The sequence below is a fragment of the Neomonachus schauinslandi genome, chromosome 5 (genome assembly GCF_002201575.2).
Source record: "Neomonachus schauinslandi chromosome 5, ASM220157v2, whole genome shotgun sequence".
Lineage (NCBI taxonomy): Eukaryota > Metazoa > Chordata > Mammalia > Carnivora > Phocidae > Neomonachus > Neomonachus schauinslandi.
Genome location: NC_058407.1, coordinates 136,251,311 through 136,271,134, shown reverse-complemented (window position 1 = coordinate 136,271,134; position 19,824 = coordinate 136,251,311). Strand labels below are relative to the sequence as shown.

Sequence of the window (19,824 nt, the reverse complement as noted above, 5' to 3'; positions counted from 1 at the left end):
CTCCTCAGCTCCAAGGAGAGGTTGTTGTGGATTTGTGGATGTTCTTTGGGCTTGCTCTCTGACGCAAACTTAGCTAAACAGGGCGTGGTCTGGGACTTGTTTCCTTGTTACCTGGTGAGGAGGTGCAGGTGGTCACTAACCTTGGATGCAGACGTGGTCAGTGGCCGTGGGCACCTGCCGCGGAGCCTGCGCTGGGCCTGGGACGGGTGCGGCAGTTTGCAGTGGTCGGCAGCGCTCGGTCCTGGAGCCCCTTGTCCTACGTCTCAGCTCACCGGTGCGCTGCGCAACGGGTCTTCATTTCTCTGGTCCTAGTTCAGGGGGTTCTTCAATATTGCGCATCTCAGATCCGCTTTGAAAGGAGGTGGAATAAAAACTTAAGTGAATAATGGGGTTGGTAGAGCGTCCTGTTGGCTTCTTTGGGGAGGAGCCCATGGCTTTTCTTTTCGTTGTGGCTTTTCCTGAAGTATCGATACGTGCTACTGAGAACCGGATGCGGCGCTGGAGGCGGGAGGGGCGCCCGAGGCACCGCATGGCAAGGCCGCACCGATGACCCTTCAGCCTGAACGGAAACTTTCCCGTGGACACACCAGGGAGAGACGTTGAGCCGCGCCTGTGCCTTCAGGTCTGGGAGGCGTCTGGGTTCTGACAACGTGGGAGCAGCTCCTACTTTGAGTCTAGTTGCCCACGGAACACTGACCATGCGCGTGCTTCCAGAACACCAAAGGGAAATGGGTGCGGGGAGCCAGTGAGCACCGCCTGCCGCCCCACGCACGCGCACGCATGCCCTGCCCAGTCCGGGTGCTCGCCCTGCTCTGGGAGCACGGGAGTCCAGTGGCTCAGAGAGTCAGTAGAAACTGGTCTTGCTCGGGCGGCTTCCTCACCCAGGTGCCCAGCCCGGCCTTCTGGAACGCCTTGAATAGCTGCTGTTTGACAGACTGGTAGGTGCCCGCCCCCCGCTTGGCCTCACAGTACATGGACGGCGTGTCTCCGTGGCTCGGGATCCGCGTGCTCAGCTGTGGGGCAGGAACAAGACAAGTGAGCTAGACAGACAGAAATGCTGGGGCCCCCATGCAAAACACGGCTCCCGGCCGCCTTCCCTTCTCTCTTACCGTGAAACGGAAAAGCGACGTGGCAAAGAGTAACACGCGTGAAACTTGCCCCAAAGGAGCTTCCTTAATTAAGTGTTCTCATCGTGCACAGTGACTGGGCGGATGGGCGCGCTAACTAGCTTGCTTGTGGCAGTCCCTTCACAGTGTGCATGCGTCAGGATGTCACGTGACCCGCCCTAAGTCTGTCCAGTGTTAGTTATGTGTCAGTCTTACCCAGTGAAGGGGTGAACCCCATCCAGCAACCCTGAGACGTACCAGGGCTGCTCGGCAAGGAGTGTGAGTGCTCAGCAAACAAAACACGTGTAACTTGCCTGCTATTAAACAAATACACTGTGCGGAGTTTTCCTTTTGGGGGAGGATCCGGGGCTGAGGTTGGGTGGGGTTGGGGGGTGGCGGGGACGTTTGTGGCACTAAAGCAGCCTCGGGCAGGTGGGAGATGGGGGAGTTGGAGTTCTCCTGCCACCAGTCAGGAACCTGGTGAACTGACCAGCTCCTCTGTTGGGTTTCTGGGCCAGTACCCGGCAAGGCCCCGAGACCAGGGCAGGTCTGCGAGGTCCTGCGGCGAGCAGGGGCGGGAGGCCCAAATCCCCTGGTGGGCCCTGCCCACGTGCTGGCAGCCTCACCCTGAGCAGGTGCAAGGGGCCCTTTTGTTTAGGAAGACAGAATCGGTGGTGTTCTCTGACTCGGGTCCCTGCAGTGTATAGATGAGGGAAGCGTGGATGGTGCCCGAGTGGGCGGGGAGGCAGCCGAGGCCATGTGCTCAGGACAGACCCAGGTCCCGTGGGCGGCTTGTGGCAGCCGCACAAGTCGCCCCACGCAAAGGGCAGCACACACAACGTCCAGGGTCCTCTGGGTTGAAAGAAATGTTGATCTTAAGGGTCGGCGTGTCTGTCCTGTTCTTCTGGTTGACACATGACCCCAACAGCCCCGTTCCTGTTTGGAGTTGTTGCTGATAAAGACGTACGGGAGCAGCGAGCACACAGCTGCTTTTATGGGTTTATGTTTTCCTGATTCCTCTGTTTTTGTTTGGTTGGTTCTGCCACAGTCTTCTGTGCTTTGGAAACATGTGGAATTCTATATCTCAGCTTAAATTTGGAAATGCAGTAACCATCTTTATTTATCGAGGAGGAAGCTCAGAACTGTAGTAGAAATGCACAGCTTTGGGGCCAGGAGAAGAGCTTTGACCTCCCGCCTGGCATTCGCTCCCCGTCTTTCCGGGGAAGCTGCTCGCTTTCCTTGTACCTCAACTGGGAGTAACACCCACGTCAGGAGCTTTCTCTGAACTTTCCCTACGTGCAGGAGCTAGCGCCCTGTCTGCAAGACTTCTAGGGCCACGGCTCAGAGTCCATGGCTGCTGGCCGGGGCCCTGGACGCAGCGGCCGCGTTGCGAGTCTGCAGGGCGCCGGGGGGGGGGGGAAGGAAACAGAGCGGGAGTGTTTTTGTGTTGCGTGTCACCCTTGCTCAGACCAGTGTTGGCTTTCTGGGGGCCCCTCCCTGTGTCCGCCCGCTGGGAGCCGAGGGCAGCTGGGCCGGCCTCCCCCAGAGTGGAGCTGTACCTTTCCATAAAGCCTCGCCCACCGCGCCGAGAACACGTGCTTGCAGAGCCGCGACGAGCCCCCGCAGCTCCTCTTCCCGGTGGTGCCGTCGATAACCTCCACGTCCGCGTTGCCCATCACCCAGTTCACGCTGAAGTGTGGAGACTTCCCCGGCTGGCGTGCCTCGGCAAGGCTCACTCCTGTCAAGAGAGAAAGCGCACAGCCAGGCGTCAGGGTGTCCGGCCCAGGCAGGGCCCCCGCGGCTGGCTGCTGGGAGATCAGGCCTGGGTTTGCCCTGCTGCCCATTTTCACACGGAACTTGGGACTTTTACCTTGGAAGTTGTTATGGTCCCAGACAGGCCCTGAGGGCTATCGTTTTGGTTAAGGAGATTGAAAAAGCTAACGCAAACTAGAGAGACCTAAGAGCATAGGCTAATGAATCAAGTGATGTGATCCCAGAAACAGCAGTGGCTTCCGAAGTTTTGAGGCCTGTTCTGAAATGAAAACACGCGTCCCCGTGTTCAGTAGTTATGGAGGATTTCAGGATGACGGCGGCGGGTCCCTGGGACTGCACTGGATACCGAGCACTGCCCCAAGGCCGGTCCCGTGCACGGGGCCCCCGGAATTTTCAGTGCAGCCCTTCTTCCACAGTCTGTCCGTGTCAGCTTGCGGTTTCCATCGGGACGACACAGCCCCAGTAGCCCCAGTTCCTAGCTCATTGGAGAGAAGGGGGCACTCGGCGTCCCTGCTCGGGGCAGCAGCCTCTGACCTCTGCCTGGCCTCCGCCCCGCCCGTGGCCCGAGTCTGCTGGGGGGCCCTTGCTGGCTTTCCGCCCACCATCCTGCAGCACTGCTCCGTCCGCCCTCGAAGGTGACCTTGGGGAAGGAATGTGAGGTGCCGGTGGGCGGGAGGAAAGGCCCCGACATGCCATGGAGCCGCGGACTTCGTGGTGCGGCTCTGTGCACAGCAGTGTGGGCGCGGCCCGGCTGGGCAGAGGAGGCCCCAGCCCTGCGGTTCGCCTCGGTGACGGCCTTGTTGTGGGATATTCCGTTCCCAGCCCCACTGCCCCTCCTCACGACCCCTTCCCAGAGCCAGCCCCACCAGAGCACCCCTCCTCCGGGCCCACACTGCTTGCCGCTCCCCACGGAGACACCACCACGCACCCGGGAGGGGGCCAAGGGTCCTCACTGGTGGCTCCGCCGGGGTGTCACGAAGGGTGCGGCTGGCCCTGGGGGGCCTGCAGCAGAGGTGAGGGAGTGAGCCCTGTGTCCAGGGGCAGCCCAGCACCCCAGGCCCTCCTGAGGGCAGCGTCCCGTCAGCTCCCACCGGCAAAGCCACAGATCCAGGTCCTCCCGCGGCCACCGGCGTGCCCACCACCCAGGGGCTTCCCACCGTCTGCACACACGCCGTCCGAGTCTGCATGCTGCAACAGCCTGACTCCCGACCATAGTCACCCGGCGACCGTCTCCTGGTCACGGATGGGCAGTGCCAGGCGTCCTGGGCTAATTCCAGCCAGGTCAGCGCGTTCCCGTTCCTTGAGGCAAGTCCCTCCGGCAGCCGCCCACACGGAGAGCTGGGCAGGGGGACGGTCTGGCCCTTGGGCCATGAGGCGGCCCTGCTGGGCAGAGGGAGGCAGTGGCCAAGGTCAGGAGTGACCAGCTGCAAAGAGAGGCATGCCAGCCGGGTCCCCCCGCCCCCCTCCCCCTGCCCTCCGCTCTCGGACCCTCCCTCCCTTGCCCCTCTTCCTCCGGACCAGGGAGGGAGAGTGCACAATCCTGCTTCTCCACCCCTCTGCACGTGGGGAGAGCCTCCGAGGACACATGGATGTCCACGTCACACCTGGCTCCCTGTGTGTCCTCTGGTGTGGAAAGTGCCCTGCTTGCACACAGATGCCTGCTTGGAGAGGCTCGGCTGCAGCCCTGGCAGGGCGTCCACGCGTGGGTCCTCCAGCTCTGCACGCGGACGCAGGCAGAGAGAAAAGGCACTGGCTGCTGGACAGCCCCCCGACTGCCCAGCCCTGACCCACCTTCCTGCAGCTTGGGTCCCAGCTGGTTGGTGTGTGTGCTGAAGCAGAGAAGTGTGTGGGGAGGGAAGTGGCTCAGGCTATAAATCACGACTCCATAAATCACAGTATGAAAATTGTCGATTTCCAATTGTAATGGCCCTATCAACGACCATGTGCGTCGTGAAATGAGATTGTAGGTCCAGCCACGATCTTCCACATCACCTCTGTGGCCAGTGGAAAACATGGGGTGAGATCTGAGTTGACTCAGGAAGCAGCCCCAGTCCTGCTTTTGCACCTGGTTTGCTGTCCCACCCGCCATTCTATTCCTTCCTGTGCTCTTGGTAGCGACAGTGTCTCGTTGGAGGCCTGCCTTTGTCAGGGGAAGGGGTGAGGGCCAGCGCTGGTTTGTGGGGAGTCCCCCACATCGTGGGGATCACAGCGCCCCACTGAGATTGCACGGACCTTTCCCAGTGTCATTATGAGTGGACGGCCTGCTCACCTCCTGCTGTCCCGGGAGTGGAGGAAGCAGCCCACACATCAGGGTCAGAGTCCCTTCTGTGTGAAGCAGATTTGGTTTCATGTATGTGCAGTTGATTATTGTGTGTCCTTGGGGCTCCGGGTTTCAGGGTTCCCTCCCTAAGTCTTGCTTGGGAGAAAAGTTCCCAAAGCAACCTGCAGGATCGACAATTTTCCCCCTCCCTCCCTCCCTGCTCTCTGTCTCTCTGCTTCTGTCCCTGAATCTACCCTAGAGAGGCCGCGCCTTCGTGTTTACGAAATCTTTGTGCCAGTGGTACATGCGGGCGGCACCGTCGGGACTGACTGTCGAGTTCGTCGCAGGAACGCTGACTCGACCGTGCAAATCAGTCAGCGCGCAAGGAAAGATGGTCATTTCACAGAACGTCCGTTGGTCTAAACCCACAGGCCAGACAGAGTGCAGGCAGGAGGCACCGGGCGAGGGGAGCTCGTTCATGATTCCCATGCTCACGGGCGGGTCACACTATCTGTCCTCGGAGGGAGGCACGAGCGGCCTGGGGCGGACGGGAGGCTGTGGCCAGCACGGGCTGTTCCTGCTGCTTGTGTTTAGTTGCCCCGCGTGTCAGGATGGCGCTCCCACCCGCTCCCTGTTCCGCACCACACTCATGGGTGCCCTTCAGGAGGCGTGTTACAACGTTTCGTTAGGTTCCTTCCAGGTCTGTCTGTCTGTCCTTTACTCACTCATCTTGGCCCGAGGGAAACACTCGTTTCTGAGGAGCCTCCTGCGTGTATCTGAGTGATCTCATTCGTTATGTGCTGGTTTTGTAATTTGAAATCAGCTTCCCAGGAGCCACTCAGGGCCTGGTGGCCGGATGGGGAGCTCGTGCAGCCTCCCCCTCCAGGCCCAGGACAACGAGCTTCTGAGTGTTGCTGCCAGACGTCCTGCGTTATGGGGAGACAGATCTCCTCCTCCCAGGAAGGAGCATCTGGCCTGCATTTACTTTTCCTCCCATTGGCTGGAAGTTGTCAAAGTAAGAGAGGCACAAATTCCTGGGATCGTTCTTCTGGAAGCAGACGTCCAATGACTGAAGATAAAAACCAAGCCTCAAGTTCAAGTTCAAGTGCATAATGTACTTAAGTCCTAGATATCACCTGCTACCCGGGCTTTCATCATCATCCTTGAGATGGTAACACATAGGCATATTATACAGATCCAGGCACTCAGAAAACACAGTGTTACCTTCTCTCTGCAAACCTCCTGGGGCGAATCAGAAGTCTCCATCCACAAGAGGATGCGAACACATCCAGATCTGCCCCCGTCCTCGTCATGACTTCAGGAAGAGCTTTACGTTCTGAACACTGAAAGCAGGAGCCTGAGTCTGCAGGAAGGGAAGAAGCCCTCTTAAAACATAAACCCTCGGAAGACTCAGCCCTGTGTACCCATGACCTGTGTTCAAGGTCTCTTCGTGTGCACGGACATTGGACTCTTCGTGTTTTTCACCGCGGAGCACCTGAGCCCAAGAGTCGGCAAACCTGCACCTTGACATCCAGAAACGAACCGATCACAGTATCAGCAGCCCGCGTGGGTCCGGGGACGTCTGCCTTCGCTGGGTGGTGACGGAAGCACAGGGCTGCATTTCTCAGTGTGGTTCCCGCCCGCACAGGGTTGTACGGTGACATGGCAGCCCGGTGGTAGTCTCCCGGGGCTGCGGCAACCCAGTGCTGGCACGTTCGCTGGCTTGCAGAAAATCCTGGAAATGGACCTGCTGGAGGCCACCAGGTGTTGGCAGGGCTGTGCACCCTCCAGGACCCTTCAGCTTCCATGGCCCCAGGGGGCCCTGGCTCGGAGATGTGTCATTTCCGCCTCTGCCTGTTTCCAGGCCCCCCCCCCCCCCCCGCTCTGTGTCTGTCTGTGTCCGCCTCTTTCCCTCCATCAGCCTCTCTCTTCCACGGACATGTGTGGTGGTATGTGGGACCCACGCACGGACATAGTTCAGGACACCCTCTTCATTTCTATCCGTAACTTAATCACATCAATAGGGACCCTTTTTCCAAATATGGTAATTTGCAGGTTTCATGGATTAAGATTTGGTGTCTTGGGGCAGCCATTAGTCAGCCTCCACCGGCATTAATGTTGAATTTTGGAGCTGGTCTCTGAACCCCGTGCACTGACCCTCTGGTACCACGGTTGGCGGGAGAGGGGGGTTCCTGTGGCTACAGCCACGTGGACGTCTCTTCTCGGCCTGCGGCTGGGGAGGGAAGCCTAGCGCGGCTGCATCTGGGGGATGATGTGGTCGGCCTCTGTCGGGGGGATCTAGGTTTGGAAACTTCCTCAGCAGAGAAAGCCCAAGACAGGATGAGAGAAAAGGTGTCCCTGAAAGGTGGTGCGTCCAGGTGAGGACCAGGTCCACGGCCATTCTTCCTTAGTGATTTCTGTAGTGATTATCCCACCATCTTGGAAGGAAGCCTGATCTCCACAAACACCTTCCCCATCAGAACCATCACCAGTAAGATCTGTGCAGCTCATCTGTCTGCGAACCACACCGCATGCGGTCATTCATCCTCTATGGAACATTCTAGACACGTCTTGTATCTCAGAGTAGATATGTGGGGGACCAAGCAGGTCTCCACCAGCCTTTGACACACGTACTCTGCCACGAGGACAAATACACAGAGGCGTCTCCATATGACGATTGTCTGACATTTGATTTAGTGACTTAGTGATTCACACGACAGTGTGAATACAGTGAACCTGACCTAGGTCTCGCTCAGATTTCACATCTGTCACTTAACGGCAGTGTGGCCAGGATCAGTTAATGCACCTACCGACTCCTGCTGTCACTGCCTTCACCGCGGTGCAATTACCACCACGGCCACGGCCACCGCTGCCACGACTGTGAGGACTGCTCCCGCCAGCGGTGCTTCTGTGCCAGACTGTGGCCGCCTTGGCACGGCTCCCGTCACCGCGAGTCCTACACCGCCCGACTGGCACGACCACCATGGCTAAGCAACGGGAGCGGATTCACTATCCGTCTGTGAAAGTGACTTCCGTGACGGCTTATCTAGCTATGAAAAGATGCCTTATTTTGAAAAAACCCTCACACACCTCTTTTTGAAAAGCAGTATATGGGAGACATAGTAACATTTCTTTAGATAGCTAGTGGGTCTAAGGTATTTAAAGTTTAATTCACTTTCTCTAAGTTAAGTGTACATAGGACATCCAGGAATATGATTTTTATAGGACGTGAGGCAAGTCCGTATCTCAGGGCAGCACTGCATCAAGGCTGTGAAACGGACGACCCCTCCCCCGGTCTGACCGGCGGGCGGGTGGGGTGGTGGCTGCCGTGGCTGAAAGCCAGTGTTGAGTGTGTGCGTGCCACGCAAGGGAAGGCTCTGGCAGCACCTGCTCCGGAGGCTGGAGCCTCTTCCTGTAATGAGTTTTCCCCACTGATTTTCAGGGGCTTCCTTCCTGGAGTCAATAGGAACGTGGCCTTATCTGTGAAAATAAATGACTGTGGTGTGTGGTCCTCACAGTTTAAAATGCATGGGCTCACAGGACAACTCTGAAAGGGGCGAAATTTCCTCTGTGGCAGGAAAAAATTTGAATATTTCATTTTATAATCTGAGAGTGACGTGGTTCTTGGTCCCTGTAAGAATTGTCATTACTTTGAAAGACATGGGACAAGGGGACTGTGGTCATGTTTTCCTCATATTATGCATTTTTCATTACTGTAGTATCCAAACTGTAGTAATAAGCCAAGTTTTATACTGGAAAAAATGTGGATTATTTTCATCACTCTTTATTGTGCTTTATCCATTTGGGGTTATTTTCCTTATGCCCAAATAACACAATTAATGTCTCCTTTGGTGCAAGTCTGCTGGATTTGCATTAGCTCTGTTTCTGTCTGTCTGGACTATTGTCTTGCCCTCACTTGAATTTTTAAATTTTTATTTATTTTTAAAAAAGATTTATCTATTATTTTAGAGAGAGAGAGAGAGAGGAAACACGTGTGCACATGACAAGTGGGGGAGGGGCAGAGGGAGCGGGAGAGAGAATCCCAAGCAGGCTGTACACCTAGAGCAGAGCCCAACACGGGGCTCAATCCCATGACCCTGAGATCATGTCCTGAGCCAAAATCAAGAGTCAGATGCTCAACCGACTGAGCCACCCCAGTACCCCTTGCCCCCATTTTTAAAGGATACTTTTACTTGGTCTGGGATTTTAGGTAGAGATTAGTTTTCTATCAGCATCTTAGAGATACTGTTTCATTGTTTTCTTATCTTCCAAGAATCAGCGGTGAGTCTGATTTGGATCCTCTGGAGCTGCTCTTTTGTGTTCTGACGGCTTTGACGACTTTTTGTCTTTTTGTTTGTTCTGCTTTGTGTGGTAGCTATTTTCCTTCTGGGAGGAGGATTTAAGAAGGTTCTTCTTGGGCTACACGATGCTTCTTAGATCTGTATTGATGCTTGTCACCTGTCTTGGGGAGCTACTACTTATTACCTCTTTACACACTGTGCCTGCTCCATTTCTTCTCCCTGCTCCTGGAGCAGGTTATATCTTGGGTATATCAGACTTTCTCACTCCGTCTCTGACCTCCTTGTGTTTTCCCCCTGGGATGGTTACTTTCACGTGTCAGCCTGGTTGGCCTGTGGTGCGCAGCTGGTTCATCAAACATGAGCCAGACGTCGCTGTGAGGGTGCATTCAGGTGTGATGGACGTTGCCTTCGGTGCACGTGGAGGAGAAAGATGACCCTGCATGTGCAGTGGCCTCATACAATCAGTTGATGGCCTCAGGAGCAGAGACTCCAGCTCCTGAAGACGATGGAGTTCTGCCTGCATGCTCTCTGTGGACACGGCTGCAGCACCGTCTCCTGCTGGAATTCCCAGCCTGCTGGCCTGCCCACCGACGTTAGACTGGCCAGCCCCTGCACACATGGGAGCCAGTGGCTTCAACTATATCTCCTTTCTATTGGGAAAATGAATATACCCTATTGCTGCTGTTCTCTGGAGAACCCCAACTAATACACCTTCTTTCTGTTTCTGTGCTGCATTCTGGATACTTTCTTCAGGGGGGTGTTCCAATTTACTAATTCTCTCCTCAGCTGTGTTTATTTTATTATTTTAAAATAAATTTTAAAATTATTTTATTTATTTGAGAGAGAGAGCACATCCGGGGTGGAGGGAAGGCAGAAGGAGAGGGAGAAACAGGCTCCCAGCTAAACAGGGAGCCTGATGTGGGGTTTGATCCCAGGACCCCGGGATCCTGACCTGAGCCGAAGGCAGATGCTCAACGACTGAGCCACGCAGGCGCCCCATCCTCAGCTGTGTTTAATTTGCTACTAAACCTATCCCCTGTCACACAAATTGTTTTATTTTCCTCTGCAATTCCTATTTGGCTCTTTCCTTTTCCTTTTTTTTTTTTTTTTTGGCTTCTATCTCTCCCCCTGCATTTTCCCTCTTGTTTTTTTAAATCTCTTTTTCCATTGTGAGCATGGTTATACCAAAGTCTGTCCAGGAGCAGTGCTTTCTGACATCATGGGTTTTCTCCACTGTGTGTCTGCTGGGTTTTGTTAAAATGGTCTTCTCCTGTGCCTGCTTGGTCTTTGCTGTGTGTCAGTGCTGAATTTCCAGATTTTTTGTAGCATTCTTTTGATCCAGTTCTTAGTAGGATCGTCTCTGTGTGAATTTAGGAATGGAGACAGTTTCAGGCTGCTCTGTGAACCCTCCTGCTTACTCGGGGTTCAGACTTAGTCCTAATTTAATCCATGTGCGGCAGCTGCAGCCTGCCTCTATACTGAACCCCGGAGACTCTGCCCCAATTCTGCCCCTCCCGATCCTCCCCTGCATTCCCCCCCACCTCACATCATTCCCTCTTCCTGCAGGACTTCACTCTGATGCCACCGGTGGGGTCTGACCCTCTGACTGAGGGTTGAAGGTCACTTTGGTCCCTTCTGTGCTTTGTTTTTCTACAAAGTGTTTTCATTTTGTCTATCTGCCTTCCCCACTGCAGTGTCGTCTCCCTGGGCTATGGGGTTTCAGCCGTTTGGTTCACTGCTCTATTCCCAGTGCATAACTGTCCTGGGCACATCGTCAGCAATCAATACACATTTGCTGAATGATTAAATAAGTGTATGGATTATGTTGACCAACTTCTTGGTGTTTGGATAAATGAAATGTATTGACAACGGAAGTATTTTCCCTAAATGGTAAAAATTTCAATATAATTAAGGTTGGTGTTCAAATACTTTTGTGTAACAGTTTCTTAAAATCGTGGTAGAAATTAGGGCGCCTGGGTGGCTCAGTTGGTTAAGCAACTGCCTTCGGCTCAGGTCATGATCCTGGAGTCCCTGGATCGAGTCCCGCATCGGGCTCCCTGCTCGGCAGGGAGCCTGCTTCTGCCTCTGACCCTCCCCCCCTCTCATGTGTTCTCTCTCTCTCATTCTCTCTGTCTCAAATAAATAAATAAAATAAAAAATCTTAAAAAAAAAAAAAAAACTTAAAAAAAAAAATCGTGGTAGAAATTAAATGTAACTTAATATACAACAAGTATTTTTGAAAGAACTCCTCAGAAAATGAAAACAAGGTTTTTCTATAATTTTAAATTTATCATAAGCCATCTAATTTGCAGAGGGAAATCAGTGCTAATCTATGGAAATGTCTTATTAAATATTTCTTTGTTGAATTTAGCATTTTGGTCTTCATGCAGATATTAGGATTGCCTTTAGATTATTCCAGCAAGATTTATAATAAATTTTTTTCTACCAAATATTCCTTCAAGGGCACAAGAGATAAATTTCTACTTCTAAGAACTCTAAGACAAAGGAGCTGCTCAGATATATTTTTAAGCTCATGTGTTTTATCCTAAACATTTGTGAAAAATTTATAGGTTATTCCATAATAAACCTGTGCTTATTTTATTTTTTTAAAGATTTATTTGAGAGAGAGAGAGAGAGATAGTGAGAGAGAACATGAGCAGGGGGTGGGGGCAGAAGGAGAGGGAGAAGCAGACTACCCCCTGAGCAAGGAGCCCGATGTGGGACTTGATCCCAGGACCCTGAGATCATGACCTGAGCCAAAGGCAGACGCTTAATGGACTGAGACACCCAGGCGCCCTAGGGCTTATTTTAATATAAAAATAATTTTGCCTATTAGTTACCATCTGCATAAAAACAATGTTTGCTACTACCCCACTGGGTTGTTTTGCAAGATACTATTAATGATCATTAACTTCAGAAATTTCTCCTGAATTAAAGAGGCTTGGCTCTCCATATTAGATTCTACAGTTTAATGTGACAATACTTTGGAGATTGGAACTCACAAAAATGTGGGTATGCATGTCGACAGACCTCCTTCTCCATCCCACCCACTACCACTCCTTGAGGAGAGGAGTCTAGAGTGCAGGAAGTAGGTGGTGTTGGGCAGGACATTTTGATGAACTCAGCTGCTTGAGAAACATGGAGTCTGAAGAGGCTCTGACCCACCAGTGACCCATTTTACTCCTTCAGGAAGATGCACGCTGGGGAGGAAGACAGCCGATGCTCTGCTTGTCATGATCCTGTGATTCCCATCATGCAAACGTAAACCAGGGTCTGAGCCAACTCAGGGCTCTAACATCCGATTCTCTGGGTTCATCTCTCGGATTTCGTGTTCGTTGCCAGGACCTTGCCATGGGCTATAAAGTTTTATGTTCAGTGTGAACTAAGACTGTTCAGCGCTGAACACCAGATCCAGTAAATACGCCGCTAGTAGGAGCAAAGAACTTGTGTATCCCACCCAGATTTCTCTTTTTCCTGATGAAGAAAAATGAAACTTACCTTGAGGTTGGAAGCGCAGACAAACCAGACCCTCTGCCCAGCAGAGTAGCCTCAAAGTCACTTTCTACTTCACTTAATGTTTTTCTAACAAGATGAGTATTCAGAGCATAGATTTTTATTATCATCATCACCTTTTTCTCGTCGTATTCAATATGCCGAGAAAGACTGAAGGCAAGTTCCTTTAGGGGAGCCGCTCTCATCCAGTGATGTGATGCGCCAAAGGGCTCGGGGTGTACAGCAGCCATGGTGTGGGTGTCCGTCCTCACGTTCTGCCCAGAGGTGTAGGCTGGTCTGTGCAGAATGCTTCAAGATATCTTTGGAGGACATTAATATGCATCCTACAACCGTGTCAGTAGGGTATCTTTTTCAGCTCGGCTGCTTCTTATTAACCCAGAGCTGATTGAGCCCCAGCTAAACGGTGGGACTTTCTGCGAGTACGTGGGCTTCATCTTCTCAGGCAATTTTGCAAACTGACCTTGAGGGAATCTTCAAGCAGATTTCATGGGCTTGTTTGAGTGTGCTTTTCATTACTCTCCTTATACAAGATCTCTCCATCTCTCTTTTGTTGCAAAAAAATCCTGATGATTTCCTTTCAAAATTTGCATGATTGGTTTTTAAATATCCATCAAAAGCAGAGCAGTTCTTGCAGCTAAGCGTGTGCAGGTGAGACACCACGGTTTAGGCTTATTTGCATCTCTGCAATAACAAAAGCTGTATTTTCAGTATGGACTGAAATGTCTAGTTAAATTGTCCTGGTTTTAAGTAGGGGTGCGTGTCACCCGGGGGTGGGGGTTCACGTGGGAGTCTCAGGCGCATTGCCATCAGGTACGCCACTCGACGATTTCAGGTGTTCTGAATTTCTCTAATTGAGCTTTTTTTAAAAAATTTACTGCTTTTACACTTATAATTCAAAATTCCTGTTTTTATCTGTTTACATGTTCCCAGTTGAACATAAAATTTTTAAAAAGCTTTGCAAGAATGGATGGCTATTCTGTGTGGCACCCAAAGGCTGGATGAAAACCAGCCCCCTCATGGGAAAGGTGAGAACAGATGAGAATTCTTGTAAGTTTAATGTAGAGACTGAAGAACCTCAGTGAGGTTTGTGGGGCACCTGAGTTGGGAACATTGGATTTAGCACCAAACCAGTAGTTCTAGGACTTTGGGTCTGCTCCAGAGCTGTGCTGGCTGTTCAGCCATAAGAAGTAAGTGTTCTTGGGATGCTTGGGTGGCTCAGTCGGTGAAGTGTCTGCCTTCGACCCAGGTCATGATCTCGGTCCTGGGATGGAGTCCCTCATCGGGCTCCCTGCTCAGTGGGGAGTCTGCTTTTCCCTCTGTCCCTCCCCCTGCTCGTGCTCTCTCTCTCTCTGTGTCAAATAAATAAATAAATAAAATCTTAAAAAAAAGTATTCTTTGCCATTTTGAGAAAAAAAGGAAAAATGAAAGAAAGAGCTTGAAATTGAGCCAAAGTGATATTTTATCAGAATTCCTAAAATTACCAACTGTTTAAAAAATAAATGTAATTTTATAGGCTTTGAATTTGAGGCAAATATTTGCGCCTCTCCTGTGACCCTTGATGAGCCGGGAGTGAGTGTCCCCGGCTGGCCCCGCTGGGTCGGTTTGCCTCTCCTACACCATTCATCATGAGTTAGATTCTATCACCTCTTCCGCTAGTCTTGTTTTGCATTATTAATCTTTATGGGATTAAAAATATGGACATCTGTTAAATGGTGCTATAGGTCATGGGATGCAGTGTGGGGTGTTGAAAGGGCTTAGCTGTGTCATCGAGCTGAGTTTATTTATTTATTTTTTTTAAAGATTTTATTTATTTATTTATTTGACAGAGAGAGACACAGCGAGAGAGGGAACACAAGCAGGGGGAGTGGGAGAGGGAGAAGCAGGCTCCCCGCAGAGCAGGGAGCCCGATGCGGGACTCGATCCCAGGACCCTGGGATCATGACCTGAGCTGAAGGCAGTCGCCTAACCAACTGAGCCACCCAGGCGCCCCCATCGAGCTGAGTTTAAATCCTTGCCCCACGTCCATAGTTTTGAGGAGTCTGTTCCCACATCTGTAACATGGAGATTGTTGGTTGGTGGGACGCCATCTTCGTGATGCTGAGAAGGACCTTCCCTTCTGTAGCTGATGTAGTCACTCTCAGCAAGAGGCTCGGGTGCTGTGTTCTCCCTGCGCCATGCAGACCGGGCCCCTCGGGTGCTCGCCCCCCAGCACGACCACCTGCAGGCCCACCATCGTCCAGAGTCGGTTGTGATTCGGGGCTGGGGACCCTGCAACGCTGGGCCAGGCGGTGGGCTGCATCCAAAGGCAGCCTTTTGAGCAAGGATGGTGGTGAGGAAATCCTGCCTTGCTGATGTTGTTTTCTCAGCCCCTGGGATGGTGGCGAAGGACTAACCCCTTCCATGACCGAGCAGGCCTGGGGACAGTAGCACAAGTGAAATTCTAAAAGATGGTGCTGTTTGGTATTTCTGGACAGAATCTGTGACCTTGTCTCCAATGGCCTCACTGAGGTGCGCTGACTTTGACTCTAAGTCCCCTCACTGGACACACGATGCCCCTGGACTCTAACATGGTCCCAGGGATGTGAGGACGGGTGACATGGGCTGACACAGTTGATCTCGGACCTGCTGCCTGAGGGCCACTCATACTCCTGTGGCAGCAGAGAGGTGGCTCTCAGCATGGGGTCTAGGATCTTGGGCATAGGCTCTCACATATAAAGGAAGGCCTGCGGTGTAATAAAGCGGGGACCTGGGTGGTCAGCCAGCCCCCAGCCCGCAGGTTGTTCCCAGAGCAGCAGAGAGTCGGTGAGTCTCAGAGACAAAGGGAATGGATGTGGAGGTGTCTTCTTCAACACTTGCTCAGTTGTTCTCACTCCCACCCCCATGGGGCACTATTATCATCCTGATTTTATAATTTAGAACAATTTGAGAATCCTGGGAATAAATCTTAGGCCCGAGTCTGAGTCACAACACTGAACACCTCTTTTATTTTCCTCTTTCTCTCTCAGGTGATATGGCCCAAGACTGAAGCCAGCCAGCCCTGCTCCTTCCCAGGAAAGCTATTCCCGCTTCCTGAAGACACCTGCTTGGGGTTGCGGGGCGGCCTCCGGCAGTCCCTTCAGGATGCTGTCCTGCCCAAGCAAGGGAATCCCCCTCTGCACGCACTGTTTCCTCCAGGCCTCTGGTGAGGCTCATTCTCAGGAACCAGGAAAGGGTCTGTGATGTGGAGACCAGTGGTCACCATAGGCATTCCCCTCCAAAATGCCGAGATCAGGACTCGATACTTCCCAGTGTACAGAACGTGATGGATTCCAAAGCGCTTCCTGGCCATGTGACTCTTGATCCTTACAACTGGCTGTGTGCCGGGCAGCCTAGGAGTTGGCCGTCCCCATTTTGCTGTGGGGACACTGAGGCTCCGGAGGTCTGGTGCTATGGACACAGGCAGTGTGGGAAGTAGGATAGATGCTCAGTGCTTGCTGGATTACCTTGTTGCCTCTGAGATGTGCCTTCTGAATCCCTTGTGCGAGGGGGGCACGGGGACCCCGAGTCCTGTAAGCACTTGGGGCAGCCTGTGGGCCTGCGCTGTCCACCCTCCGTGTTACTGCTTCCGACCCAGCTGCCCTTCATCAGAGGCGCCGCCCGCGGAGCGGAGCGGGACGGGTACGTCGTCCTGTTGGGCCCGCACGTGATGTTTCCCTCAGTCACTGTGATGGTGTGACCCGGTTGTGTGCTGTGTCCTGTTCTGCGTCCACCTCAGAATGCTGCCCATTCCTACATTCAGGATGCACGGTAACCTTCCTCTCTTTTAAAGTTTTGTGTTATTGTAATTTTGCTCGCTAAATCGTAAATATTTAAGCCAGCGGCCAACATGGGTAAGATCTGCCGGAGTTAGGACGCATGGGGCTGGCCGATGAGGGGGCACTGGTTGTGTGTCTATGGGGACGGAGTTTTCTTACCGCTGAGGAGGGGCTGGTTGTGTCGGTACGAGGCTGGCAGCTGGCCGATGTCCTCGGTCCGGAGGCTCATGACCCGGGAGAGGTGGCCGGTGTGGTGCAGACTGCCCACGATGATGCTGTGCAGGTACACAGGCTCAATGAAGTGGCAGAGCAGTGCACCCTGTAGTCCCAGCACGTTCCACCTGCAAGGAGAGGGTGTCAGTGCGGGGCTCACCTGCGCAGGCGGGCCCCCCCGAGTGGCCTCCCTCCCCACCCACCTGGGGGCGGGCTGTGCGCAGCCCCGGTCCCTGCCTTCCCGCCCCGTGGCTGTGCCGCCCGACCCAGCGGAGAGGCCGCCAGCTCGGGCAGCTCCAGTTCTGAGCCCCTAACTGCCGTGCGCGCCGCTGACGGGGGCCCTGCATTTCCTTTTCTAGAAGATGACTTGTTAGATGGAGTGGAAGCTATATATTCTCGCAGGGACTTGAAATTAAAAAAAAAAAAAGACACTCTGTCCCCAAAACGAATCTAAATTTTCCTTTACGTTAGCTGGGAAATATCAGAAATGGAGTTTATTTCAGTTTAGGGAAGAATACTTTCTTCTTCTTTTGTCCTCAGCAGTTAGAATGACCTGCTGTGTCATTAAATGACATTAATAAGTGACCCTGTTTTGCTCTGAGGAAGATTTTGATTTTAGAAGCCCAGATCCCACATGAAGGACAGGGCCGTCCTTCTCTGAAAGAAATAGAGCCCTGGGCAAGTGTTTTTGCTTCTGCAAGCAAAGATGACAGCAGCATTTTAAGATTGTTTTTCCCCCTAAACTTGGGTGGTACAAGGTTACATCCATCTGTTTGAGGCAACATTTCGTGGTTTCCACTGTAAATAACGTGTTTAAAACCCAGCCTCCATCAGCAGCGAACATTATGCAGCTAATTTCTTACATCATTGTTCTTTTCATTAATTAACGTTTCTCCGCTGTTAGGGCAATCATTGTGGTGCTTCCATGCCGTACATTTCTTTTCATGATTAATAAGGAACCATTATATTTCCCTTTCCTGAAGCAGTCAATTAACACAGAATGCTTTCCATTAATTACTGAATGTTTAAAACCAGCATGCCCTACCTGGAGAGCAATCTGCTCTGGGAACTGGCAACACCGATTGCTTTAAAAAGTTCTCTTTAAATTTTATTCCGAAAACACAAACAATTTAGCTGGCGATATTAATTTGCCTCAGAAGCATTGCGGTGAATGGGAGACATGTTTTAATCTCATGCAAGAAAAGGCAACCATCTGGCGGGGGAGAATCGAGAGAGCGAGTCTCCTACCCTCTCCACAAACGCAGGTCATTAAAGTAATGTGTTCATCTACATAAAACTCAAACGGAATATAAAAGGTAATATTTATATACAAACAATTTAGTCCTACAATTTGAACAGTCATTGGTTTTATGAAACATTTACTTTAGTCTATCAGATTTGCATAACTTCACTTAAAAAGTAATTATGGTCATTTCTATAAGTCACCTCATTTCTTTCAGAAAGGACTGAAACTGCTGTCCTTTGGAGATTTATATATATATGATTTTACCAAAGTAAATGTCAAAAAGTTTTGAAGGAGTGGACTTCCTGAAAGCAACACAAGAACTTCGCACTGGTTATAGGGACCCGTCACTTGGTGATACGCCCCCACCCAGACTTTCGCTCGCACCCGACGGTATCAGCTGACAGGCCGACTGGGGCGCTCAGGAGGCTGCCTGTCCCTCACTTCTCACTGATGAAGTACAGAATTTCAACAAAATCCCGGAGAGGACTTTTTTGGTATGTGAGCTTTTTGTGGAAGGAACGCCTGTGTTTTTGAGTGGTGATTGAGGGATTGGGTTCCTTCCCTTAAATCTGAGACCAGTATTTCTAGGCAGTACTAAAAAGTGAGGAAAAACCCAATAAAGTCACTTCCTGTAGTATTTTGGATACCTCCTTGTTGGATTTGAAGAAACTGGGAAATTATGCCAAGAAAAAGAGAAAGAGCAAGTTAGCGGTAAGTCTGTTTCGCTATGAAAGTGTTTGGTATTGGTTTTTAAGTGCACACTTGATTACTGGCAGACATGCAGGCTTCCTTGTGTTTGCACGTGTGGATGAACACAGGTGCTCTTGCAGCGAAAGTCACGGACGCAGTCAGTCTGCAGGGACGATGCTAAGTTACCGTCAGTGGCCAAGGGCTCTGTGGTGCAGGCAGCCCAGGTGCGTCTGTTCTATCTCTGACCATTAGTGAAGTGTGACTTAAAAGCAGAGAAATGGACATTTCCCGCATCGATAACAAAGCACTCGCCCGAAGTATGCCAAGTCTTGAACAATAAAATTAGTATTCCCAGAAGAGACAGCGCTGTTCTTTAGGCCATTCAGGTGTTGGCTTTGAACAAAACTTCTGGAACGTATTTGAGTGGTTCTGATTCTGTGGGATTGTCTAAAAACAAATAACTTCTATATCTGGCTTCCTCTTAATAACCTTTATAATAAAGAGAAAATCAACCTTCTCCTTGTCTGGCTATAGGAGTTTAAACTTATTCAGCTAACATGATCAATAAAACCAAATGTCTTCCTGAATATAAACTGGGGAATTTTCAGTGTTTGGGATTGAATGGAAATACCTCTCCTTTTGTTCAAACAGCTGATATTTCTGCAATGTTGACAGAGAAAAAAAAAATCCCATGTCTGGTTTTCAATATAGATAATCCCTTAATAAATATACTTCTGTCTGTCAATCACAGAAATACCAAAGATAAGTGGAGGAGAGATCTTGGAGAAAAGCTGCCTTTCTTTAACCAAGAGATGCAGTATCCTTGCTCAGTTTGAATCTTGGCCTCTAAGGATGAGCAGAAATAGTCACAGGGTGAGCCCTACCTCAGATGGCCACTACCAGTGTGCCCCTGGCACATAAGACAGGG

The 19,824-nt window shown here is 51.4% G+C and overlaps 1 protein-coding gene across 1 annotated transcript in view; it reads right to left on the bottom strand.

Annotated features, from left to right (window-relative positions):
• Nucleotides 1–836: 836 nt before the first annotated feature.
• Nucleotides 837–19,824, bottom strand: part of ADARB2 (adenosine deaminase RNA specific B2 (inactive)) — a 128,148-nt gene continuing 109,160 nt past the window's right edge. The window contains exons 9-11 of the mRNA XM_021690906.1: nucleotides 16,907–17,088; nucleotides 2,666–2,844; nucleotides 837–1,013 (exon numbers count right to left, since the gene is read on the bottom strand). Coding sequence (XP_021546581.1) covers nucleotides 837–1,013; nucleotides 2,666–2,844; nucleotides 16,907–17,088 — 538 coding nt within the window. The remainder of the gene's footprint in view (nucleotides 1,014–2,665; nucleotides 2,845–16,906; nucleotides 17,089–19,824) is intronic.